The sequence below is a fragment of the Oncorhynchus mykiss genome, chromosome 2 (assembly GCF_057628025.1).
Source record: "Oncorhynchus mykiss isolate SJ-2025 chromosome 2, ASM5762802v1, whole genome shotgun sequence".
Lineage (NCBI taxonomy): Eukaryota > Metazoa > Chordata > Actinopteri > Salmoniformes > Salmonidae > Oncorhynchus > Oncorhynchus mykiss.
The window spans coordinates 33,439,599-33,466,687 of record NC_143023.1 but is presented as its reverse complement, the minus strand read 5'-3'; the positions used below and the strand labels follow the sequence as shown (position 1 = coordinate 33,466,687).

The 27,089-nt window shown below is 42.5% G+C and overlaps 1 protein-coding gene across 2 annotated transcripts in view; it reads left to right on the top strand.

Annotated features, from left to right (window-relative positions):
- Positions 1–314: 314 nt before the first annotated feature.
- Positions 315–27,089, top strand: part of LOC110488012 (zinc finger protein 385D) — a 40,916-nt gene continuing 14,141 nt past the window's right edge. Inside the window, exons 1-3 of one of the 2 annotated variants that reach the window (XM_021559966.3) lie at positions 315–1,175; positions 6,762–6,907; positions 24,605–24,712. In XM_021559966.3, the coding sequence (XP_021415641.3) occupies positions 1,154–1,175; positions 6,762–6,907; positions 24,605–24,712 (276 nt within the window). In that variant the 5' untranslated portion in view covers positions 315–1,153. The remainder of the gene's footprint in view (positions 1,176–6,761; positions 6,908–24,604; positions 24,713–27,089) is intronic. The other variant, XM_036946595.2, reaches the window with a different exon arrangement.

The window sequence follows — 27,089 nt, the reverse complement described above, 5'->3', positions numbered from 1 at the left end:
TTGGGTCTTGAGGAGACAGTTATGATGTCACTAATGGCTGGGCTGGCTATCTCGGGGTGTGTGTGGACAGACATCACTCTGATCAGGACTGTCTCATTTGTAGTCGATAGCGGTGGCCAGACTTTGGAGCGGTCAATGCTGCTGTCTGACCTTCAGAGGCATTACAGTGAACCAATCAAAGTGATTGTGTGAAAACAAAGCCAAGGGCGGTGGAGGTTAAGTGGGAAGGATGCTGACGCACACATATATATATACAGGCGAACCCTAGTTGTGCATCACAAAACCTAGTTGGTATTTGTGGGTAACAGCGACCAGCCGTCTCTGTGTGGCTGTCCCTTGTGCATGGTGCTGTTCTGTGTTGTGTTGTGCCTGAGGAGCCACCAGGAAGAGACGGAGAAGAGCAGTGGAGCTCACACCAACAGCACTGATATCAGCCCAGCTCCAGGAGTCAGATTACAGAGAGAGAGAGAGAGAGAGACAGAGAGAGAGAGAGAGAGAGAGAGAGTAAGGAAACAGACAGAGGAAGAGAGAACAGAGAACAGAGGAAGATAGGTAGTTAAAGAAAGAAGTAAAGAAAGAAAGATATTAAAAGGAGAGAAAGAGGGAAAGATATATAGAAAGTGTGAGAGAGGCAACAGGGAGAGTTTTACACAAAGAAGAGACGGACAGAGAAGAAACCCAGAGAGAGAGAGAGCGAGAGAGAGAGAGAGAGAGAGAGAGAGAGAGAGAGAGGCTGTAGCTGGAAAATGTAGATAGACACCTTGGAGAGGAGAGAAGCACGCAGAGGGGCCAGCGCTCAAGTAGAGTAGAGAGGAGATTGTACAGGAGGACGGGAGGAGAAAAGAGGGGAGGAGAGACCGGCAGAACCAGCAAGACGAGAGAGAGAGCAGTGTGTGGAGAGAAAGAGAGAGCGAGAGAGACGAAGGAGGGGGACACAGACCACTGTGAGAGGAGGGTGCCGGCTTTGCACGGTAACGGCTGCAGACACGACACACAGACAGAGAGACGGACTACAGAGCTCCACACACACACACTCACACAAACACACATAAAGAGTGTGTGAGACATGCCCAGGCTGCTGCCCATGGACACACACACACACAACCTGGCAGGGCATCCGAGAGGACATACAGACCCCTATGTCTAAGGAGTCATGGAGAGCAGCATGTTTTTCGGTGAGTTTGTGTCCTGTGCATGTGTTTGTGTGGCATTAGCAGTACATACATCATCTTCAGAGATGGAGCGGATGATTTGGTTAACGTAAAAGGAAGGAAAGTGTGAAGTTCCACACTTACTAGATTTGACACGGTTGGATAAGCCCTAGGCACCGTGTCTACTCCCCCTAGCCATTATCCATCCTGCCAGACTAGATCCATGTGTGGGGTTGAAAGTCCAAGGTTTGCATTTCATCTCACATGTTTTATAGACTCTCGCTGATGTGTTTATAGCGAAGGAATTCAAAGAAGGACAAAGCTATCTCATTGTCGGCTTTGAGAGCCACTTGATATGCTGTCTAGAATAGTTTGAGAAATGAAAGAATTAGACTTCTTCCATTAGATTTGTGTTTGATGAGAGGCTTAGGCAGACTTAGAGCAGGAGTGCTTTCCTTTCAAGTGCTCTTCACATCGCTGGCTTACATTCTCACGTTAGAAGAATAATTGCATTGATTCTTGCCGCAGCAAGGCTTCATAAAAGGGCACTGTCTTTTTTTGTGGGATTAAAATGATCTCAAATTACACAGCAACCTTATGGAGTGAGATTCTGACATCATAAGGGGTTCATTATACATCATGCTGATGACAAGACTTATAATGCATTGTAACTGCATTACAATGCATTACACCTGCGGGCTTTAAGTAAAGTGTTACAGAGAGTTTTTGTTTTGGAGCCAGGTGACATTGTGAGCAGACTGCTAATGTGTCCTTTAGGAAAGAGGTTATGATCTAGGATGTGTGTCAGGTGTGATGTATTAGCTCTCAGAGACGTGTGACTGCTGGTTGTCTGGCAGGTGTTCATCCACAGGACTATTTTTTGTTGTATCTTATTCGGATCCCCATTAGCTGTCGCTGAAGCAGCAGCTACTCTTCCTGGGGTCCACACAAAACATAAAACATGACATAATACAGAATATCAGTAGAAAAGAACAGCTCAAAGACTGAACGACACAGAGAGCATAAGAAGAATAGTACACACATTACTGACAGTTACACACATTACTGACAGTTACACACATTACTGACAGTTACACACATTACTGACAGTTACACACATTACTGACAGTTACACACATTACTGACAGTTACACACACATCCGTACATATACATATGCCTCAAAGCCTAAGTGCTGTGCGTGTTGTTTTATTTCTTTGCTTGAATAATTTGATAGAAGGGAGTTCTTGGCTCTATATGATCATGGCTCTATATAATTCTGTGTTTCCTTGAATTCATTCTGGATTTGGGGACTGTAAAGAGACCCCTGGTGGCATGTCTGCTGGGGTAAGTATGTCTCTCAGAGCTTTACATAAGTTGATTCTACGGACCATTTGGAATTTTCTACACAATAATATTTCTCACAGAAACAAGAATTGATGCAGTCAATCTCTCCTGTACTGATATGCATACTGTTGACATGAGCCCTCTGTGTAGATTGAAGGGCAAGGAGTGTTGATGTAGTGGGGACGGTCTGGTGTCCTTGGTCTGTGGAGTCACCTCCTTGGTGCCAGCTCAGCCTCGTGACTCATCAGCTTTAGTCAACACACAGGCCACCCTGGAGACAGAGGTAGCCCTAGTGACGATAGGGTGGTGAAATGCAGGTTTTATCACTTTTGTCAAATGAAAAAGAAGTGCATTGTGAATAAAATAATCAAAAGTATATTATGTCTGGAATTATTTTATTCTTGTACTAATGCCTAATGTCGTCATTGCATAATGGAGGAAAAGGGAGGAAGGAAGCTTGTTAGGTTTTGGTTGTGGAGAACGTGCGTTGCTTAAGCTTAAGCATTTGTGGATGAATATATTAATATAGTTTGCATAATATGTTAGACTATAAACACAGCTAAATTAGCTGTTGTGTCAGTGATAGAATACTTTTAGAATAAAAATCCAAGTTTGTGGTTTTCCTCAAAGATGTTTTTGGTTGAAAACGTTTGACTATGCATTTTGAATGATATAAATTCTCCTGTCACATAATACTTCTACAAATCCCTACGAATTTGAACCCTTAGAATTTCTGATGAAAAAAGAAACAAAAATCAAGGGTGAGAATTCCCCATGTGCCCCCTATGCAAATAACCCTCTTCATGAACCAAATGGATGAAGAAGGCCAATGAAAAGACAGTAACTCAGCAGGAGTAATGTCTCCTAGTGTGAGCTGTAATCATAAAAGGGATTAGTGTTGAGTTGGAGGCCCAGAGCACGTATCTGGTGTATCTGGCCTGGCGGTTGGAGTTTAAGAGCACGTAAACATCTCTTTGGTTAACCTCAGATTACAGAGCACAGTGGAAGTGATTGTTGGATCAAACTCCGAGACAGCTGTGTTTATTAGAGGTTACACCGCGAAAGTCATGACAACAGAGCGGGTTACGCTGAGAGGGTGGGGTTCTAGTATTAGCCAGGCTATTCTAGTCTGAGCCCGGAGCTAAATGCTAACCGTTAGCAATGCAGCGGAGCGCTTAGTGAAATGGATACAAACATGTAGCCTAGGGGTACATTGGTGTAAATCTGTTTCTAATTGACCAATCTTCAAATGTTATGGATTAATAAGAGATTTGAATGTTTCTACATGTTTGTTGTTTTTGTAAATGGGGTGAAACCACTGTAACCTCTGCATCTTAATTACAGTGATTGATCCTAAGTGTAATTATGGTCATGGAATACAATCAGACAGCCCCTAAGAACACAATGCCGTGAAACACATCTGAATAGACATCATCAGGACATTAATGTTTTTGACACGCACTTGACCTCATCTTTCCCAACAATTGGATTTATATTTGCTCTGTGAAATAGTAGACCGTTGCATCGTAGATTCTATATTCCATGACAGCAGTTTTCCGGCTATGTGGAATCTCGGCCCTTTGGACAGATCTTATCGGAGAGCAGTCGGGATCAAGACCAGGAGAGGCGGAGGTGGGAGAGAGCAGTGGAAGACGATTAATTATTCACGTTAGTCTGTGTCCTTCAGACATCTTTACTCTCGCTCGACACACTGCCGCAGGGTTTTAGTCCCAGATAAAGACATTTTTAAGAGGGCCGATAAGCAAGGCGCCCACACGCACAGACATGCATGAAAAGACGTGTGACGCACACGACATTGACAGATACACATTAAACAAACTTACGAGGACACGTTTACATGTGTTTACGAGCAGCACACATATCTATTTTACACGTGTTTCAAAACACACCACATGAAAACACACTTGCACACTTCCCATAGGAGAACCCTTTGGTTCCAGGTAGAACCTATTTTGGGGTTCAATATAGGACCGTTTTCAGAGAGGGTTCTTTCGACCTGGAACCCAAAAGGGTTCTCCTATGGGGACAGCTGAAGAACCCTTTTTTTCTAAGAGTGTATTATACACAGCTAGAGAGTCTCATACCTAGAGACAGGACTTACTCAAGTCTACAAGCTCTACTCTTAATACTACAATGAGCCATGCGCTAATATAACGTTCAGGTCAGGGAGTTGAAACACTAGCCTTACATGAGGCAATGTTAAAAGATGGAATGTCTCCTTGTGTGTTTGTGCATGTTGGGAGATCAGTGTTGCTTTGTTATCCTTCGGAACGGAGGAAGTGAAAATGAACGCATGAGGTTAAAGTGTCTTGCCTCAGTACTCCATCCTGAAATGGGGAAATTGTTTTTTGAGTTACTGCACTCTGTTAGGGGAGACTAAAAGATTGGCTAAAATATTGACCGATGTAATTTGTTCGCTTTTTGTCATTCAGTAGAGCTGAGAGGCTGGACTCCTATGTGCCTCTTGTAATTTACTGTATAACAATTCCATCACAACCAGATCCATTCTTTCCTTTTTTTCTATGGACACGTTTATATTTGAAACACCACAATGGATACTGTAGCTCACTCCTCACTCCTCAACCAGAGTACAGTTCTGGATGTTTGAATAGGCTGTTTTGACTGCACGTTGCATTTCTGGTCGGCAATCTGGCTTGTCGGCAACGTGTTTCCAGGGTGACGTCAGGCAACATGTCAGTGGAGGATCCTGCAGGGATGATGGCTGCAGAAGGACATGCTTTGTTAGAGGAGAACTGGGACGTGTCTCCACATGACCATCGGCATTTGCTGCTTTCCAACAGATGGCAGTGCTCCTCCGAGCAGAGGGGGAAAAAAAGACTTGTGGTTTCCCTCCCTCTCTCTCCCTCTTTCTTTTTTACAACTGTTTCTTTTTATTCACCCTTACCATCGCCTGGGGACTTGATGTGGCAAACATAGTTTTTTATTTGTCTCAAGCCGGTGTTTTGATATGGTATCTGCGCTTTTAGTCGTGCTGGCTCTGAGTTCGTCATGTTGTTAAATGTGCTGTGGTAAAAGTCATCCCTGGTTCTAATTAATGGGTACGGAATGGCTTTCTTTAGTTCCTAATGTTTTGGAAAGCTGCTTTCTAATCCCCCGGTGTTGAAGAAAGGCTCTGCTGGTTGTAATTCATGGCTTATAAAACCCGCTCTGGCTTCTCTCATGTAGATGACAATGAACGTATTTAATTTGTTGTTTTTTTTCAGACTGTTTTGCACCCCTTGTTATTGTATCTTCTTGGTTATTGATCTGTCTGGTCTGGTGCACTCGTTTCATATTTGTGACTAAGAGGATGGTTTCAGCATTAAGACATTTCTCTCTTAAAGATGCACTATGCAGAAATCGCTTCGCCCTTTCCTGGTTGCTGAAATTCGAATAGTTCGCCTAATTTCAGTTTCTCTGACAAAACAAGCAACCAGAGTGTAGAGAATCATTGTACCATCTAAACCGTTGTGAAATATATTTTCCATAACCAAAAATACATATCTGCCTCTTCTTAGACTTGGTTTCAATAAGAATGACAGATTTATAACTTACATTTATTTCAATGTGAATTTGGTCGGGTCACCCAAAAAGTTCCATATATTGATTGCAGCTTTAAACAGTGCTGACGAGAAGGATTGTTAAAGAGTCAAATGCAACTGGATAAGGCTGACATGGCATTCCCATGATCCAATTTAACATCATACAGGATTTGTCTCTGTCGGCTATGTCTGAATTGTCTCGGTTTATCTATAACTTGTTCAGACTCAGTCCAGAGGCCTTGTTTTCATTAGAAGAGAGGTCATCATAGTTAGAGAAGGCAGACCAATATCACATTTTTAAAATGTTTTATTTAACTAGGCAAGGCAGTTAAGAACAAATTCTTATTTACAATGACGGCCTACCCCGGACGACGCTGGGCCAATTGTGCACCACCCTATGGGCCTCCCAATCACGGCCAGATGTGATACACCCTGGATTCAAACCAGGGACTGTAGTGATGCCTCTTGCACTGAGATGCAGTGCCTGAGACCGCTGTGCCACTCGGGAGCCTCCCAAATACAGTTGGGAGCCCCCCAGATACAAGTGCTCTCATATTTCATCTCATTTGAATCTTACTTTTTTGGTGGTTTTGTCTATGAGACATTGTACATTTTGCTCATAATATCATACTCTTGTTTAACTGAGAACCACCACAGCACAGACCCTTGAACACTGCCCATTCTCTTTCTTCTCCTCTACAGGTAATGCATGTCAAAATGGCCTCCTGCCGACGCTGATACGTCCTGCTCTACCCACCATCCAGCAGTCTCTGGGCATGAAGCAGTTCCAGCTCCCGTTTCCCCTGGATACGGCCTCAGCAGTCAGCCTCTTCCCCAGCTTCAGCATGGTAAGCCCAGGGTCATGTGATAAGGATCAGCTCAGGTCATTGGGCATTACGATCCTGGTTAGGTCTGGCTAAGGTCATAAAGTATGGTATCTGATATCGTTGGTGCAATGGTTTAGATTTAGTATGATGACATTCATGTTAGAGGGCATGTGATTTGTCTTTTGAAGTGTGAGCCTCTTTCAAACATTTGACCATACATTTCCAATCATTTCAGATGCTGATGTAAACAGTGATATAGGACAGTCGTAAATGTGTGCACTAAACCAGAGCAGGCAGTCAACCAGGGTAATTTAAAAGAATATATTGGGATTGGGGCTCGTTAAATACATTGCATGTGAACAGACTTCACACATATCTAATGTGCACTTATTGTAGAAGTTGACTGTATTCTCTTGCACTGTTTTCTTTGTATGCAGATATAAAGTATAGGCAAATACTGCATGTGGCCTCATCAGGTTTGAATTTAGCAAAATCATCACAAAATGATGACTAGTGGAAAATATGTGACAGATAAAAGTCTACGGCTTGAGCTTTTTGCCTTTGAATTACGGGGGATAGCTCAATTTAAAGTCTGCTTGAAAGAGAACCAGAAATATGGAGCACAGCTGTAGGAAAACACAGGAGACAAGTGGGGACATCATCACGGAACAAGGCTTGGATAGTCCAGTTGAAAGCCAGATAGTATCAGGAATGGATTTCGTGAGAAAGTTCAAGTTTTGCCTCCGTTCCTCTTCTCACCCTCTAATCTGCATTAAACAGACCTTTCAGCATGTAATGAGTAATGTACTGGGAAGCCTCCAAATCACGGAAAGCTGATACTGGATTAACATGGGGTAATCACCTCTCCCATACACTCTCCATTTCTCTCTCTATCTCACACTCTCTCTCTCTCGCTCACTCTCTCTCTCTCTCTTCTTTCTCTGTGCCCTTGACGTTTAATCACTGGCAGAATTAATGTAGGGTGATTGTAAAAGCTAGCGTTGGCACGATCAACAGCGCTATAAAAGTGTTTATGCACAAGTTATTGTTCCATGTTTGGTTGTGCTGCTTACACTTGCATAGCTTTTGTATTGGTTTGGTTTCAGGGACATAACAAAGTGGTGATGTCTGTTTCTTGCATGTGGGATGGAGCGTTTTTTTATGTGTGTGTCCATTTGAAATGATCCATGGTTAGTTGTGTGTGAAGACGTTTCACAGCATTGTTGCGAGTGGGATCAAGTCAATGTTTTGAAGGAAGAGGCGAGACTCTAACTCACAATTGAAAACTCAATGCTTTATTGATTTAATTTGAGTTAGAATCGTGACGTTTCGACCGTCAATGCCCTTCATCAGAAAGAAGGGATCAATTCAATCAAATGATTGATGAAGTGGGTCAATAACATGTGTGGTAATCATGCAATGTTTTCCAGTGGAGATAGAGAGGTATTAGATGTTATTAAATGTACTACACAAGGTTTAGCTAAAGCTACTTACCATCATCAGCTATTGGAAAGGTGGCAGTTTTATCAGATATAATGTCAGTTTTGCTTATGCGCCTCTAGAGCACAATAAACATTTATGCACTCTGATTCGCAAAATGCAAAATAATCATATAGACTACGAAGATGACTGCAGTTTTCCGTTAATCTACTCCGGTGTAATAAAGTGTCAGAGTTCTGGCGTGATATTCAGCAGACACGTTTCCCGCCTTCTTTCACCACACCTGCATCTGCATCTGATGAGATAGATTCCAAGTCTCCTTGCAGCTCTCAGTCAATGTTGTTCTGTAATACAGTATGTGACTCACATAAACAGGATACGTTTCCCCAGAAGGGATAGCAGGAATCTTTTCTCAATGTTTTGTTATACTCCCCCTTGGTTGCTATTCCTTCTTCCTGGGCTGTGCTACTTCTCATAGAATAGAAATGTGTCGTTGTGTAATATGACCGTGTATATATAATATATGACATAATACACGTTTTTTGACTCATTTGCTGTATAGAAGCTGCGCAACACCCCGCTAATTTCCTTTGCATATTCAATTCTGGGCATTGTGCTGCAGTATTTTATGTTAGAAAGAATTGGTTTGTAGAATCTCCTCTTCACATTTCCTAGAAAACATTCGGTTTATTTGTCAGGGGGAGAAAGAAAGTTTTTGTAGCCGAAGAAACAACAGAGCAGGAAGGCCGTTCACGGCTAAGGTGAAACCAACTGTGAAATAGGTGTAGAACTTTAGATTACAGCAACTCTGCAGTAGTGATATTGAGCTGGCCAGAGTGAAAGAACAGAAACAAACCAAATAAAAAGAATGAGAGCTCAACACTCAGCACAGACAGGTGTTGGTTTGGGGGTGTAATGAAAGGAGTGAATGGGAAAAGTAGTTTCCAGTTAAGGGGGCTTTCTTCACCGCTGAAAATACCATTTATCTTGCCAGGGGCCTACATTTGTTTTGAAGAAACAATACAAACTCTATTTCCTCTGTAGAGTAATCAGGATTGTGAGATATTGATTCCTTCTTACCGATCTGCAGGCTGGAAAATTGCTTTGTAGTCCCGGACTGAGAATGACACATGGGTTTCAGCCCGGAGTCCCTCAAGCATCACAACCCATTTCAATCCCCCTCCCCCCCTCTAAAAGTCAATTATTCTATCAATACCAGTAATGGAAATGTAGGTTTCAAATGCACTTGCGTATAAGCATACGGCTTTATCTGTTTTTGCTTTGGATGATAAATGATAGCGGAGGAGCGCTGCGTGATTTGAAAAAAGAACAAAGGGCGGAGACTATTTGCGGATTTTTATTTGATTTACGCAAGTCTCGCAACAGCTAATGGATTCTGTAAATTGTATTCCCATAAGGATAGCAGCTGAACCACCAAAGAGGAGAACACAGTGGGGATAAGGACCACCCTGGTGGTGCGCCCTTGCAAATGCCACCTGATGTAAACGCGCAATACAGACTATATGGTTATTGCAATGGTTGCTATCAGTTAGCACCCGGTGCTTTTTAACCTCTGCCCCTAACAGTAGCTTTATGTGGCGAGCGCTTTCTTGACGGTTTCTCCCATGATAACATTTCACTCCCCTGGGTAGCGGCCAGCAGAGCTCTCTCAGTAGGAATGCAGAGATAAACTGTGGAGCTAAAGCCAATTCTTTATGGGGATGCTCTGTGCCAGCAGCTTGCCTTGGCAAAGTATTGTCAATACTCGTTCACTTATTTTGTAGTGCTTTCTCTCGTCTCAAGATTTGCAGTGAGCCCTCTCCAAAGTAGAATATTCACAAAATGGATTTAGATAGGACAATTATGTACGTTGTAAAATGTTGTGTGAAAAAGTTGACAAGAAATCATACTGTACTGTATGTGTTACAGTGCATTCAAGGGTCTATGTAGCCCCATAGTCTATGATACACAGGTTGATTTATAGTGGCTCAACCAATGAACCCTCGAGTTCAAAGTCTTTCATAAGAAGGAAACGTGATTCTGTTGCATTATTAGTTGCTCTTAAAGTGGGCCACGATGAATAATAAAAGGTGACAATATATCAATCTTAAACTGTTCATTCTGTGTATTACCCAACTGCTCTTTCTCACACCCCAGGTAGAGGCATCTGTCCATTGTGGGGATGTGTGCGTGAGGTTCAGGTCTGCACGGTACCAGGTTTCACTGCTAAACCAGAAACAGCTGGGGAGTCACGCAAGCAGTTTGCACCTGCAACACTGATTGTTCCCTAATGTTAAGCACACGTGCCATGTACGGTCCCCGGGAAAGATTTAGCAGAGGAAATATTTTTCTCACCGAGACAAGATTAACCCAGTGCATTTACGAGACTGACAATCTTTCAAGACTACATCATCGTTTAGATTGTTAGCCTAGGGCGGCTAGAGGGCTGAACGTGCCTATCGTAGGAGATGTTTTGTGGTCTTTTGCCACACCCTACTTCGAGCTGGGATTCTGTGAACATTTATACTTCCCTTCCGCTGTTATGTGAAAAGTTTATGATGTGTATTTATGTCTTCCTCCACGGTTATCCCCCTGAGACTCTGAAACATCCTCTGATTTGTACACAAACTACAATATCTAGAGCTCAGTAGTATTACAAACTTCCAAAGATATAATTCATTGCATTCACATAAAAAAAAATGACCATATCACTTCAAGCCAGTGCCGGCCCTAACCTTTTGGGGGCCATAGGCGAGAATCTGTTGGGAGGCCCCTCCACCTCGTGGGCAAAAGTAGTTTTACAATTAGATTTAGTTTTAAAGTTCATTTCCTGCAATTCTACACATTTTGCCATGAGGCGGAGAGAAAAATGTGCAGTTTTACAGATAATTTCCTGCAATTCCATATATTTTGCCATGGGGTGGAAAGAAATTTGTGCCATTTTGAAGCTAATTGAAATCCATGTCTTAAACATTGCTACGTTAATATTATTTCAGTATTCTTCTATTATGATAAAAAAATATATCTATCTCGCATAGTTCATTAGTACACCCTTGTGGTTGAATATATGTGTACCTATTGTAGGTCCTAGGATACAACAATGAATAATGTTGAACTAACAAATGCCATCAAGGGATACCTTAAAATGTACAACAACAAACACCTTGTGAAACAGCTGTGAAAACCAATATTTTAAGATTTAAATATATAAACTCTGATCTTTTTTTGGTACAGTTGTGTCATTCGTTTATTTTCACCAGTTGTCTTGGAACACCCACGTGGCAGTCATAGGCTGAAATACTGAATTCTGGTGTGTGGAATAGAGAGGGGGTGGGTGCTGTGTGGAATAGAGAGGGGGTGGGTGCTGTGTGGAATAGAGAGGGGGTGGGTGCTGTGTGGAATAGAGAGGGGGTGGGTGCTGTGTGGAATAGAGAGGGGGTGGGTGCTGTGTGGAATAGAGAGGGGGTGGGTGCTGTGTGGAATATAGAGGAGGTGGGTGCTGTGTGGAATAGAGAGGAGGTGGGTGCTGTGTGGAATAGAGAGGAGGTGGGTGCTGTGTGGAATAGAGAGGGGGTGGGTGCTGTGTGGAATAGAGAGGGGGTGGGTGCTGTGTGGAATAGAGAGGGGGTGGGTGCTGTGTGGAATAGAGAGGGGGTGGGTGCTGTGTGGAATAGAGAGGGGGTGGGTGCTGTGTGGAATAGAGAGGAGGTGGGTGCTGTGTGGAATAGAGAGGGGGTGGGTGCTGTGTGGAATAGAGAGGGGGTGGGTGCTGTGTGGAATAGAGAGGGGGTGGGTGCTGTGTGGAATAGAGAGGGGGTGGGTGCTGTGTGGAATAGAGAGGGGGTGGGTGCTGTGTGGAATAGAGAGGGGGTGGGTGCTGTGTGGAATAGAGAAGGGGTGGGTGCTGTGTGGAATAGAGAGGAGGTGGGTGCTGTGTGGAATAGAGAGGAGGTGGGTGCTGTGTGGATGGGAGGTTCTACCTGTCACTTGTTCTCATCAGGCAGCCAGTCTCGGGAGGGGGACTTCAAAGTCCAAGGCACTGCTGCTCTCTTTATTCTGTGTTTGCAGTGCTAGTGTATTATGTGCCCAGTGTGATGAAGCAAGAAAACTTTCTGAACAGATAATGACAACAACAGTAGCCGTAGATGTAATGAAAAGTTGGAGGGTGGTTGGTAAGGGAGGACATCAGGTGGATCCACGTTTGGGTGTTAGGCGGAACCGCTAGGTCCTGGAGAACAGGAGCAGAGTAAAGGGAACAGGGTAGGAGACAAACATAAACAAGCAAACACACAGGTTACATTTAATGTGATGGATGAGTGCAGTGTTATAAATGGCAGAAATGTAATTTTAAACAGTTTTTGAAGGTATAACCTACTTCAAGCTGGTCCCCCTCAAGCTGGTCCCCCTCCGACTCAGAGCACAGAGAATCAGACTGATACAAACTCAATGGCTCTGTTGGGTGAGATACCTCCTGAGTATCGATAATCGATAGTTCTATAGTCATTTGGAGAGGTAAATTAAGGAGGTACATTTTTTATAAGCTTTCTCAAATGTCAACCAAAGCTTAACAGACTTTGTCTCATGGGCTTCACCAAAGTGTAGGGCGTCAGGGCTTTCAGTGGTCGACCGTCCAACCACTCCAACTGGAGAAGATTGTTGGCTTCCACCGAGGTAATTCTAGGAAGACAAAGATAAAAAATCTGCATCAGGTTATTTTGTGTGCAAATGCAAATAGTTATTATCTGAGATTTTTATATTCACCTTAACAGATGGTGACCCCAGCTAGGAGCGAAAGAGCAGTGAGGTTTCCCAGGTCTCGTCTTCCTTTCGTCCTTCTTCCGAACCTAGTCATTTGCCTACACATCCTTCTCAGATCGAAAGCGTTCTGATCTGGTTGACAACTTCCACCACATCAGGTGTATTTTCAGTGATCTGAAAGTACATTATACAAAAATAGCAATAGACAATCACAAATTTTAAAGACTACATTATATGCAATAATTGTACATACAGTACTATTGCATTGTTTACCTCAGTCAACAGCTGCCGCTCCCGTCCATACATCAGGCGATCGGCGAGTACTCTGTGGAAGCCTGGACGCTGCTGTTGTGTGCAAAGAGAATTACCTTCAGGTTGTCCTCCCACCATTCCTTGTACCGTCAAGGGATTTGCCCATGGCAGTCTTGAGGGTCTGTTTGGTCCATTCATCCAAAACCTGGAGAAGGGGGTAGGAAAGGGATATCTATTGACAATGTGAGATATTGAAATATGTCTTATGTACCATAAAATGTCAATAAAAAAACAGAACATAACCAATAACATCTGTACCTTGTTTCACTCAAGATGGCCTCAACACCCACAGGAGAACTGTGGGTGTTGAAGATGTCCATCATCACCTTGAGGTGGCCTCGCCAGTCTCGTTCTTGATTGGTATCATACAAAACTAAAATCTATTTTTGGTTCCAAGCACCCCTTTTAATAGGTTACAGGAGGGAATTTGGAGTAAAGCACATTCTCTCCCGTTACTGACCTTAATGAATATTGCTTCCACCCACTTGGTGAAGTGATCGGTCGCTGTCAGACAACAGCTGTTGCCATTCCTGGATTTTGTGAAGGGTCCGATGAGGTCCACCCCTAACATTTAAAGTGTTAGAGAGGTCATTTTATTCTTACCTGTATCTGTGTCATGCAGTATGCAGATGTTCATATTTGTAAGAATACTAACACACACACACACACACACACACACACACACACACACACACACACACACACACACACACACTCTATAATTATTAAAGCAAGCAAGCATTACAAAACAACTTATCAAGGCAAAAATGGTATTGTTACACTTACTGATCATGGTGAAACAACTTTGATGGGCTTGTCGTGTCTCTGACTTCTTTAATGAGATGACATGCTATTTTCAAATTGATTACCTAACGTGTAATTGATTATGTGATTGAATTAAACCATGCAACAATTAAACCATTAATAACCTGGGGCACCACAGAAGCATTAGTTTATATAGAGTGGCTATCTCCCGAATCCTCTCCTAAAGATCTGAAGATCTTTTATATCAATAGCAGTCAATTAGTCATTAATTATTCTTTACCAAATATCAGTCTCATCTGAACGTCATAAAATTCTTGGTTATCTGCACAACCTCAGCCTTTGCTTATGAGTCATCCGTACACAAATTGGCTCAATTATTTATTTACGAACTAATTAAACAATTACAGAATATACAATACATAATAACATTATACAGTAAATACCGTCCCTACTGGACTAAAAAAAACAGTTTGGTTATAACACAATAGATTCAGAGAGAAGAGAAGGGTTTTTTGGAAAGAAGACTAAGGACCATGGGTCTCTATCAGACCTGGGAAGCTATTCCCACATAAATACATATGTCACTAACGATCGCTCATTCGGAAAAGCAATGCATTGTATTTACGTGAAGCTGGCTTCGATAGTTGAGCTGGTGATGTGAGGCACTGGTTTGCCCATTCAATGTCACCCTCGTCCTTTGAGGAATCTTCAGTTTCATCATGTGAGAGGTTCACGTGGTCTGAGAGGTTCATCTCACTCTGAAGATGCTTCCTCGTCGGTCAGTGTTCTCGTACTGGATTTGTGCATATGTTCAGCTGCAGTCTAATATATGCTAGTTTAGTATGTGCTTCTTTTTTAGGTGATCAATAGTTCAGAGTTCGTCAAGGAGGCTTTTATTCAATAGTGGAAAATGTGTTTGTTCATCATTTCCAACCAATGTCTATTCACTTGTGTGTGGCTACTGAATTAGTTTATACTGTATGTTTACTTTAGTTTACTTTATATGGAAGGCCAATTCTCTCATTTTAAAGGTTAACATCACATTACATCATTTCGCTAATAGTTTCATCTTTACTCATTCATTTTATACAATAATTAGATGCAAGCATTGTAACTGAGGAACCTGTATAAACAGAGTTAGGGTAATGTGGCTGTATTTTCTTTCATGAGGTCACAAACATGAAACAAAACGGACCGGGTTGTAGCTGGCTTCTCCACCAACCGTATACACATTCTCCAAAAAAAGAATATTGTTAAAATGTAGTAGAATTTGGCGGGAGAGTTCCTTTGTTCTACTGTGACCCTCTCTCTCCCATATTGCATGGTCAGGAAGACAATATTCTCTGCATGGAATTTAGGACGTGGTTGTAAAGTTGTAAAACTGCTAACAGGAGAGGGGGGTTGTTCACATCTCTGCTAGCCAATTCACTGAAAGGGCTAGCGTCATGACAGGCTTCAACTCTGGCGCCACAGTCTTCACCTTCTCAAACTTCTGGCAGGCTAGGCAGGTACTGACCTTTTAGCACAAAGTCACAAATTGATACGCTGTGTGCTCTCTGATATGACATTCATTGAACTCACAATAATTTCAGATATAATAGAATGTGATTGATAAACAAAAGGTTATTTCACTTGCCCAGATGTCTGTCTGTCTGTCTGTCTGGATGTGTTTGTCTAGCAAAGACACCTAGTTAAGTGCAGTTGTAATAAAGTTTATAATTCATAATTGCTTATACCTATCCATTTGATTGATCAGGGTAAATTATAGCTAGATACCTCTTGCGCCTCTTGTCGAGATCAGTAGTGCCTTCATTGTGCTTTGCCTGGTTGGAAAGATAAAATAAAATCTCTTTGAGGGATGCCATTGAAATGCAAACTACATACAAACAGAATACTACAATAGCAGGGGCACTCTTTGGCAGGGGGACACTATTTGGCATGACAGGCCTCCTGGAAGTCAGTGCCTCTGGACACCCTAGGCCCTTCGTGCCCAGTTGGTAATTCAGCCATGATTACTACAAGTTTAGATAGCTGGGTAGACTAACTTACCAACCTAAAAAATATTAGCTAACATGGGCTAATGAAACGGTCACTGAGTTTATCAAGAAGTGTATAGGAGATGTTATACCCACTGTGACTATTAAAACCTACCCTAACCAGAAACCATGGATAGATGACAGCATCTGCATAAAACTGAAGGCACGAACCACCACATTTAACCATGGCAAGGTGACGGGGAATGTGGCAGAATACTAAACAGAGTACACGATCACTCCACAAGGCAATCAAACAGGCAAAATGTCAATATCGGGACAAAGTGGAGTCACAATTCAACGGCTCAGACACAAGACGCATGTGGCAGGGTTTACAAACAACCACGGACCACAAAAGGAAAACCAGCCACGTCGCCGAGACAGAAGTCTTGCTGCCAGAGAAGCTAAACACGTTCTTTGCCCGCTTTGAGGATAACACAGTGCCAAGGACTCTGGGCTCTCCTTCTCTATGGCCGACGTGAGTAAGACAATTAAACGTGTTAACCCCCGCAAGGCTGCCGGCCCAGACGGCATCCCTAGCCACGTCCTCAGAGCATGCGCAGACCAGCTGGCTGGTGTGTTTACGGACATATTCAATCAATCCCTATCCCAGTATGCTGTCCCCACATGCTTCAAGATGGCCACCATTGTTCCTGTACCCAATAATGCAAAGGTAACTGAACTAAATGACTATTGCCCCGTAGCACTCACTTCTGTCATCATGAAGTGCTTTGAGAGACTAGTCAAGGATCATATCACCTCCACCTTACCTGTCACCCTAGACACACTTCAATTTGCTTACCACCCCAATAGGTCCACAGACGATGCAATCGCCATCACACTACCTATGTAAGAATGCTGTTCATTGACTATAGCTCAGCATTCAATTCCATAGTACCCTCCAAGCTCATCATTAAGCTTGAGGCCCTGGGTCTCAACACCGCCCTATGCAATTGGGTCCTGGACTTCCTGACCCAGGTGGTGAAGGTAGGAAACAACAATCTCCACTTGATCCTCAACACTGGGGCCCCACAAGGGTGCATGCTCAGCCCCCTCCTGTACTCCCTGTTCACCCATGACTGCGTTGACATGCACGCCTCCAACTCAATCATCAAGTTTGCAGATGACACAACAGTAGTGGGCTTGATTACCAACAACGATGAGACAGCTTACAGAGAGGAGGTGAGGACTCTCGGAGTGTGATGTCAGGAAAATAACCCCTCACTCAACGTCAACAAAACAAAGGAGATGATCGTGGACTTCAGGAAACAGTTTTTAGTTCCTCTGAGTACATATCACTGAAATGGTCCACCCACACAGACAGTGTGGTGAAGAAGGCACAACAACGCCTCTTCAACCTCAGGAGGCTGAAGAAATTTGGCTTGTCGCCTAAAACCTTCACAAACTTTTACAGTTGCACAATTGAGAGGATCCTGTCGGGCTGTATCACCGCCTGGTACGGAAACTGCACCGCCCACAAACGCAGGGCTCTCCAGAGGGTGGTTCGGTCTGCACAGCGCATCATCTGGGGCAAACTACCTGCCCTCCAGGACACCTACAGCACCCAATGTCACAGGAAGGCCAAAAAGATAACCAAGGACAACAACCACCCAAGCCACTGCATGTTCACCCCTCCATCATCCAAAAGGCGAGGTCAGAACAGGTACATCGAAGCTGGAAGCGAGAGACTGAAAACAGCTTCTGTCTCAAGGCCATCAGACTGTTAAACAGCCATCACTAGCACAGAGAGGCTGCTGCCTATATACAGACTTGAAATCATTGGCCACTTTAATAAATGGAACACTAGCCACTTTAACAATGTTTACATATCTTGCATTACTCATCTTGTATGTAGAGACTGTATTCTATACTATCTTATTCATCTTGGCCTATGCCCCTCTGACATTGCTCAGCCATATATTTAGACATTCTTATTACATTCATTACTTAGGTTTTTGTTTCGGGAATTGTTAGATTTTACTTGTTAGATATTGCTGCACTGTCGGAACTAGAAGCACAAGCATTTCGCCACACTCGCATTAACATCTGCTAACCATGTGTATGTGACCAATAACATCTGCTAACCATGTGTATGTGACCAATAACATCTGCTAACCATGTGTATGTGACCAATAACATATGCTAACCATGTGTATGTGACCAATAACATCTGCTAACCATGTGTATGTCACCAATAACATCTGCTAACCATGTGTATGTGACCAATAACATCTGCTAACCATGTGTATGTGACCAATAACATCTGCTAACCATGTGTATGTCACCAATAACATCTGCTAACCATGTGTATGTGACCAATAACATCTGCTAACCATGTGTATGTGACCAATAACATCTGCTAACCATGTGTATGTGACCAATAACATTTGATTTGATTTGACTGTCGGTAAGAAGAGGAAAACTGCTTGATGCACCACTAAACTTAGAAATGGTGTTTTCCTCAACAGTAAGGGGGTCGGGGGCCTAGGCCAGAGTCGCCTATGCAAGGGTTTCCCAAACTCGGTCCTGGGGCCCCGTCCGGGTGCACGTTTTGGTTTCTGCCCTAGCTCTACATAGCTGATTCAAATAACCCTCTCACCATCAAGCTTTGATTTATTTGAATTGGATGTGTAGTGCTAGGGCAAAAACCAATGCGTGCACCCAGAGGGGGCCCCAGGACCGAGTTTGGAAAACCCTTGCTTAGGCAACCGCCTATGTATCTTACAGTATGCCAAGGGCGGGCACTGCTTCAAGCAGTGTAGGCATGTGTGTAAAACCCTTGAATTCATTGATATTAAAGTGTTCACCATTATTATACTCTGTGTTTGCAGGTAAGCCATGCATTTCTCATTTCAGGGCATTGATTTGGAAAAGAGGAATTCAAATGCAATGTAGGTGTTTCTTTCATTATTATGAATATTGTTCTTGTTTGATATTCATGGTATAATATTATGCAAAGATAAATTGTTTCATCTTAGATTTCATTGAACAAGGTCATGAGAGAATAATTCCCAGTGGGGTGTTGCCAGAGAGAGAGGTTTGATAGATTGATCGATTAGAAATCGGGTTATGGAAGAATTTAGCAAAACACTATCGAACCACATCAACTTGACCTACAGTACAGAGATTAAATGTGATGTATATTCGACTGTATACACCTTATTATTGTGGTGAGTTTGGCTCAAGACCTGTGAAGACATTATATTTTAGTAGTAGATGGATTCATTCAAATAAGATGTGTGTGTGTGGGGGGGGGGGGGGGGGGGGTGCAGTTAAATGTATTCAACCCCTATTTAAGAGTTGTTTCATAACGTTCAAAGTTACTTTTTTAGGTGTTAGGGCTTTTATATCATGTCACGCTTGACAGTACTACAGATAAGGACAATTTGATGGAGCTCAGATGTGCTTTGTTCTGAGGCAAGGGGTGGGTGTGGCAGGGGTTAAGGGGTTAAGGTGTTACATTTTCATCTGAGCAGGTCGGGGACAGTGTGAGGCAGCCAGGTGGCTCTGGGGAGCAGAGGAGACACCCTAGATCAATATTTCATCCTAACAGATCTTGATGGTGTGAGAGGGGTCAGCGGTGAAGAGGGGTCAGCGGTGAAGAGGGGTCAGCGGTGAAGACCGATGGGAACGTTCTAAAGTACCACTCATACTGGAGAAAATACAATCTGAGACAAGAAGCAGAAAGCCGAGGGATAGATAAGTGGAACGAGAGGCGCAACGGAGAAAAAGAGCAGAGAGAGAGGGGGAGAAAGACTGGGTTATAAGGAGAGAGGAGAAATAGAGGGAGAGATAGAATTGTACTTGTGCTTGCTCTGTGTTCATCGAAAGTAGTCCATTCAGGTTCTCTCCCCTCTCTCTCTCTCCTCTCTCTCTCTCTCTCTCTCTCTCTCTCACTCTCTCGCTAACCACTTACATTTTAATCATTTAGCACTCTTAGTTAGCGTTACTGACAGTAAGTGCCTGCATCAAGGGGAACAACAGCATAAAACTTAAATCCTTTTATAGAATCCAAAACCCCTTAAAACCCCTTTTAAAAAGCAGCAATATCCACAGGAGCAATGTGCATAATGAACCCCCACTCCAGCCTTCAGTGTGGTATATTGAATAAGAAGCCCAATTGAAGAGCTCAATAGTGCTACTGCCCCTTTGCATAGTAATGATAAACACACACACACACAAGTACAGTACACACACAAATTCCACTGAGATCCACTAGACCTATTTTCCTCTATACATGGTGAAGAAACACACGTGAATCCCTTTCAGTTTGGGATGCTTCAACCCTAAGGAGGAGAGAAACAAGTGCAACAATAGAAAGAAAACAGACTGTTCCCTGGGGCTTTTTGAGCCAAGTTAACACTTAGAAGAAGGTCAAATTGATCTGCAGTAACGGACTCATAATCCTATTAGAATATTAAATTGAATCAAGATTCTATGAGTTTCATTCTATTTACGGTCACTGTGAATTTTCCTATCCAGTAACTCACTCAAGTACACTATGGGGAAATTCTTCTCGTCTCTCTCTCTTCTCTCTCATTCTCCCACTCTCTCCTCCTGTTGCAAACAAATCCATATCACACCAAACATATTCACTTCTCACAGTATATGATTACAAAAAAGAACTCAAAGTTTAACAGTTGTACTAAGACGGGGGGAAATGGATTGATCTTTCTCTATCTCAGTCTTTCAGCATCTTCAGGGGATACATCCACTAGTAGTGCACTCAGTTCACAGCAGACACTCTGCTCTTCACCCCTCAGACATCATTGCTTCCTCTCTTCCCCTCTCAACTTCCTCTCATGTGAGGGTTTGCGTTTTTATTAACACCTGGGAAGCTTGTTGTTTCTCATTATAAGTTATGAGCGTCCCCCGCATTTGACTTGCAAATGTTTTGGTGTGGCAACAATCTATAGCGGCATGTCTGCTGATAACTAACTGACTGGCCTAGGCAGCGAGGTAATTGGGAAACGCATAGGAGGGAGGATTCATTTTGACAGGCCATTCATCCCACTTTAGTTAATGGTAAGCGTGCGTGGCGGCCGTGAATGGAACATTCAGACCACACGGTGGAGGCTAGCTCAGTGTGTTGACCAGTCATTCATTCATTCATTCATTCTCTCTCTCTCTCTCTCTCTCTCTCTCTGTGTAACTGGGCAGCATTTGAGCTGCTGGCCACAATATTTTACTAAATGTATAAGAACACAAAATACTATAATTTTGATTATAATTGTGACACTTTGCAAAAAGGCTGATCTATGGATTCATTTGACCTCATGTTTTATGCAGTGATGTGTGGGCCTCGTATGGGCATATAGAAAATATCATGTTGATAAATTAACAAAAATAGTGCTCAGTGTTGTGTTTGTCCAGTTTATCACAGTTAGGAAGTGAAAGTCACCCACCCACACACAGCCACCGCGTCTCATCACTGTCTAGTCTTGTTGCATTATCTTCTGCTCTGAGTGAACCGGTCTCACGTCCGACGTGATGAACTGTATGACAGACAGGCTGCTGTCGGCTGTCAGATAATATCCATTAAACAGCCTGGTTATTTCTCTATCGTCAGGGGTGATGGTCCCCTGACATCTCCCCAACACATCAGCATGAATCACAGAGGACACATGAATGAAAGGAGACACTCGCTCGGACGGAGAGAATAAAATAGGGAAAACGACACGTCCATGGGCTTTGATAGCAGGCATGTGACTTAGCATAAAGATGTGTGTGTGGATGGGGAGATATCTCAATTGAAGCCGGCTCCCAGCAGGAGGTTCTCTGTGGAGTATGTGGCGCAGTGGGTGGCTGATGAGAGAGTGTGGTGGAGGAATAATGTGCTGCTAGGAATGCAGCTGTGCTGGCTAAGGCCCTGTTCACACTCAAGTGTGAGCTGATTTGCAACACATTTGTTTAAACGGTTGTGATACAACAGAGATAAACGGTTGTGATACAACCAAAATAATTACTCAAGCGCTGGGGAGAAACCGTAAAAAAAAAAATAGCAGACAAACTCTATCAGGTTGTATCACCATCGTGTCAAATACGTTGTACATCAGTTGTACAACCGGAGTGTGTACGGGGCCTTAGACCGCAGCTGAGTGGTGGAGGACTGTGTAATGGACAGATTTTATACAGTAGATCGAGAAGAGAGTTCTGTGAACGTTATGTGATGAGGCTATGTGAACATTTACTGAATATACACCGAAACACACCAAGGTTACTTGTGTGAGGTACTTCCCTAGTAACCTTGGTGTATTGTGTATTATTCTAAGTCTACATAGCCTAATATTAATTTGACACTGATTGTGATGGCATTTCTGACACTCAAGCCCAGTGCGTGTTTCAAGTCGAAGGTCATCCTTTTTCCGTGGCACAGATGTTTCTCACACTCAATACGTTTCCAGTCCTCCATATTAGCCTATTTCCCAGCAGGCTGTAGCTAATGTATCTGTACTGAAGCTTTCCTTGCCAGGGACCTGTGCCAGGTTCATGTGTCATCTTCTCTCCGAAACTTGGGTGAGATTTACAATGGAAGAATGTTGCATAACACACCTGTTTCTTCAATTCACCCACAGTTTTGCTCTAGTCACAAACTTCTGCAAACATTTTATGATTGCGTTAATCCAATTATGTTCTTGTAGAAAGTTCCCTTTTAATAGTATAGTTATAGACCTATAGATCTAGATCTATATACAGGTGGGATACTTAGCAATAAACCAATGCGTGCGTAACTGTGGAGCACAACCGGCAGGGTTGGCTTAAAATCAAAGATTGTTGACAACATCAAAACTATATTTCCTCTCCATATCTTTATTGAAAACATATTGTCACTTATTGTTACTCGTTGTACACTCAAATACATCGCTACAGTAGTTGGTTAGCTAGCAAGCAAATTTTTGCAGCTTCTTGTCATTGTTGTTAGCTATCTGACAGTCCAGAATCAAAACAACACACAGACATCTGCTGTGGACATTCATCGTTTTTGTGACATTGTCAGCTAACCCGTCTATGTACACTATCGTTCAAAAGTTTGGGGTCACTTAGAAATGTCCTTGTTTTTGAAAGAAAATGAATTTTTTTGTCCATTAAAATAACATCAAATTGATCAGAAATACAGTGTAGACATTGTTGATGTTGTAAATGACTGTTGTAGCTGGAAACGTCTGATTTTGAATGGAATATCAACATAGGCGTACAGAGGCCCATTATCAGCAACCATCACTCTTGTGTTCTAATGGCACGTTGTGCTAGCTAATCCAAGTTTATCATTTTAAAAGGCTAATTGATCATTAGAAAACCCTTTTGCAATTATGTTGAACACAGCTAAAAACCGTTGTGCTGATTAAAGAAGCAATAAAACTGGCCTTCTTTAGACTAGTTGAGTATCTAGAGCATCAGCATTTGTGGGTTCAATTACAGGCTCAAAATGGCCAGAAACAAAGAACTTTCTTCTGAAACTTGTCAGTCTATTCTTGTTCTGAGAAATGAAGGCTATTCCATGTGAGAAATTGCCAAGAAACTGAAGATCTGGTACAATCCTGTGTACTATTCCCTTCACTGAACAGCGCAAACTGGCTCTAACCAGAATAGAAAGAGGAGTGGGAGGCCCCGGTGCACAACTGAGCAAGAGGACAAGTACATTAGAGCGTCTAGTTTGAGAAACAGATGCCTCACAAGTCCTCAACTGGCAGCTTCATCAAATAGTACCTGCAAAACACCAGTCTCAACGTCAACAGTGAAGAGGTGACTCCGGGATGCTGGCCTTCTAGGCAGAGTTCCTCCGGCCAGTGTCTGTGTTTTTTTGCCCATCTTAATCTTTTATTTTTATTGGCCAGTCTGAGATATGGCTTTTTCTCTTCAACTCTGCCTAGACGGCCAGAATCCCAGAGTCGCCTTTTCACTGTTGACATTGAGACTGGTGTCTCAACGTCTAACCCCCGAAGAAGCTCTAAAGCAGGGCTCATCAACTATATTCAGCCGCAGGCCAATCTTTTCTTGAGCGGATGGTCAGGGGGGCGGGAACATAATTAATTTGTAGACAGCTAATTGGCCTCAAGAAGCCCAAACAGATATAATATTTGACTAGAACATAATCATTTTAAATCACTTGCTTTGTATGCGATCACATATATCTCTACTGTGCGTGGGAATACTTTGGAACAGATTCCCAAAATTAAAATCACTTGGAGCTGATGATTTGCTGGTGTTTTTACAGTCTTTTGTGTTCAGCAGTAGAAGAAAAGAAAAAATCCATTTAAAAATAAAAATCACCTGCCTGAGTTAGGGAACCCTGCTCTAAAGAAAATCATTTTCTCTTTCCACCACACCAAAGGATGTAAGGTGGTTGATTTAGAGGTCCGCTCTAACACTGTATCTCACTTAGATTCTATACTCTTCTCTCTCCCCCCAGATGGACCCAGTTCAGAAAGCTGTTATGCATCACACGTTTGGAGTTCATCCCTTGACGAAAAGAAGACACGTCTCGTGCAGCGTGTGCCAACTGAGATTCAACTCACAGGTGAGGGAGCTTCTGGAGATCACACGGGTCCAAATGCCCTCGATGAACCTGTGTTGTGTTGAGTCGTATTAGACTGAATAACAAAGCACGACGGTCCACTCCTACTTGTTCAACCCATATTTACAGGATCCCAGCAGATGTTAATGAGGTCATACTTCCAACAAAGTCTTGCTTGAAACATAAGACATAACGGGCTCATGGATCTTCAAAAGTATATGTCATTTGTTATTAAAGGGGACACATTACATCCTTATATAAGATGTCAGTTGTGAAATAGCAAACGATGTTGCTTGTCTCATATGGGGATGTGTCCTGAATAATATATCCAGCACAACATCTTTGCAATCTAGGGCAACTTTCTTACAAAGACGTTAAAGTTGGAGTAAGCAACTGTTATCTTGCAATACATGACAGCAGTTGTTGTTAATAATAAACAAAGTAGTTCTGAAGTAACCCTCATTACTAAAATGCATGGAATCTAACTGTTCAATTTCCTTGTTCTTACCATCAAATCACATTTTCCTACAATTGAAAACACATTTTTGAGCCAGGGGTAGTTAATTCAGTAGCATTACAAAATGGCATTGTCATACTTCATCCAATAAGGAAGCTAGCTATCTATTCAGGGCCCCAATGTGCTAGTGATTACTCAATGCGACGGTTAATATTTCTTCTACATTGAGGTCTAGCTCAGGATAATCATCATCCATCCCAGCCATCAATCACAACTCCTGAGCAAACAGATAAAGATGGTGTTTACCTATCAAATCTCCGTGGTGCCGAGATAGGGAGAAGAAATTTCAGTTTGATGTCACTTGGACATCAAAAATACTTTATCATCTTTGCAGATTGACTATATAGGAGTTTAAATTGGATGGAGAAACCTGGTGGACTTGGAGGTTGTTTGGGTGGTGGATGGTGCGTGTAGCTTAACTTAGTGAAGAACAGAATACCTGGACTTTTGAGTGGTGAAAAACAACTAAAATACATACAATATTATTTAATTAAAGGGGTCTTTCCATTGTACCATATTATTGGGATGTTCCCACCCAGTTGTCCTCTGCACTAAGTCAAAAGTGCCTCAATAAACTGACACAGCTCTCAAATGTCTTGGTCAAACAGTAAAACAATTTTTACCTTAAGAGTCATTCTTTAGAGGAGGATGTCTCCTCCCATTTCAACCTGAGGAGAGAACTACTGATGTTCTGATTGGTGACCAGTAAAACACAAGCCACAAACACTCACTACCACCAAACCAGTCTCACGCTGTGGAGAACTTCACACGGATTCTCTCCACCTCTTGTTTGGCTGTTGACAGACCATGTCAGTCTATAAAAAGGGCCTGAAGTATCTGCTTTTCTTCTTCTTCAACTTGCTGCCCTGGATCGATTGAATGCATCGTTATGAGTGTCTCCATCTACCAAAGTGAATAGCAGTATTGCAGATGAAGCAGTTCCAGCTCTAAACCTGAGTCATCATCATGGTGTTTGGCTTCATGGGTTAGTGTTGGAGCTGTTGTGACAAGGTAGGGGTGGTATACAGAAGATAACCCTATTTTGTAAAAGACCGAGTCCATATTATGGCAAGAACAGCTCAAATAAGCAAAAATAAACCACAGTCCATCATTACTTTAAGACATGAAGGTTAGTCAATCCTGAACATTTCAAGAACTTTAAACGTTTCTTGAAGTGCAGTCGCAAAAACCATCAAGCGCTATGATGAAACTAGCTCTCATGAGGACCACCACAGGAAAGGAAGACTCAGAGTTCCCTCTGCTGCAGATGATAAGTTCAATAGTTATCAGCCTCAGAAATTGCAGCCCAAATAAATGGTTCACAGAGTTCAAGTAACAGACACATCTCCAGCTGGAGCGGCAGGGTAGCCTGGTGGTTAGAGTGTTGGACTAGTAACCAAAAGGTTGCAAGTTCAAATCCCCAAGCTGACAAGGTACAAATCTGTCATTCTGCCACTGAACAGGCAGTTAACCTGTTAACACTGTTCCTAGGCTGTCATTGAAAATAAGAATTTGTTCTTAACTGACTTGCCAAGTTAAATAAAGGTAAAACATTTTTTTTTAAATGTTCAGAGGAAACTGTGCGAATCAGACCTTCATGGTCAAATTGCTACAAAGAAATCACTACTAAAGGACACCAATAAGAAGAAGAGACTTGCTTGGGCCAAGAAACACAAGTAATGGACATTTGACCATTCCTTTGGTCTGATGAGTCCAAATTTGAGATTTTTGGTTCCAGTTTTGATGTCTTTACTATTATTCTACAATGTAGAAAATAGTAAAAACAAAGAAAAACCCTTGAATGAGTAGGTGTGTCCAAACTTATGTCTGGAACTGTATATATAGAAATAATTCCAATGCAAG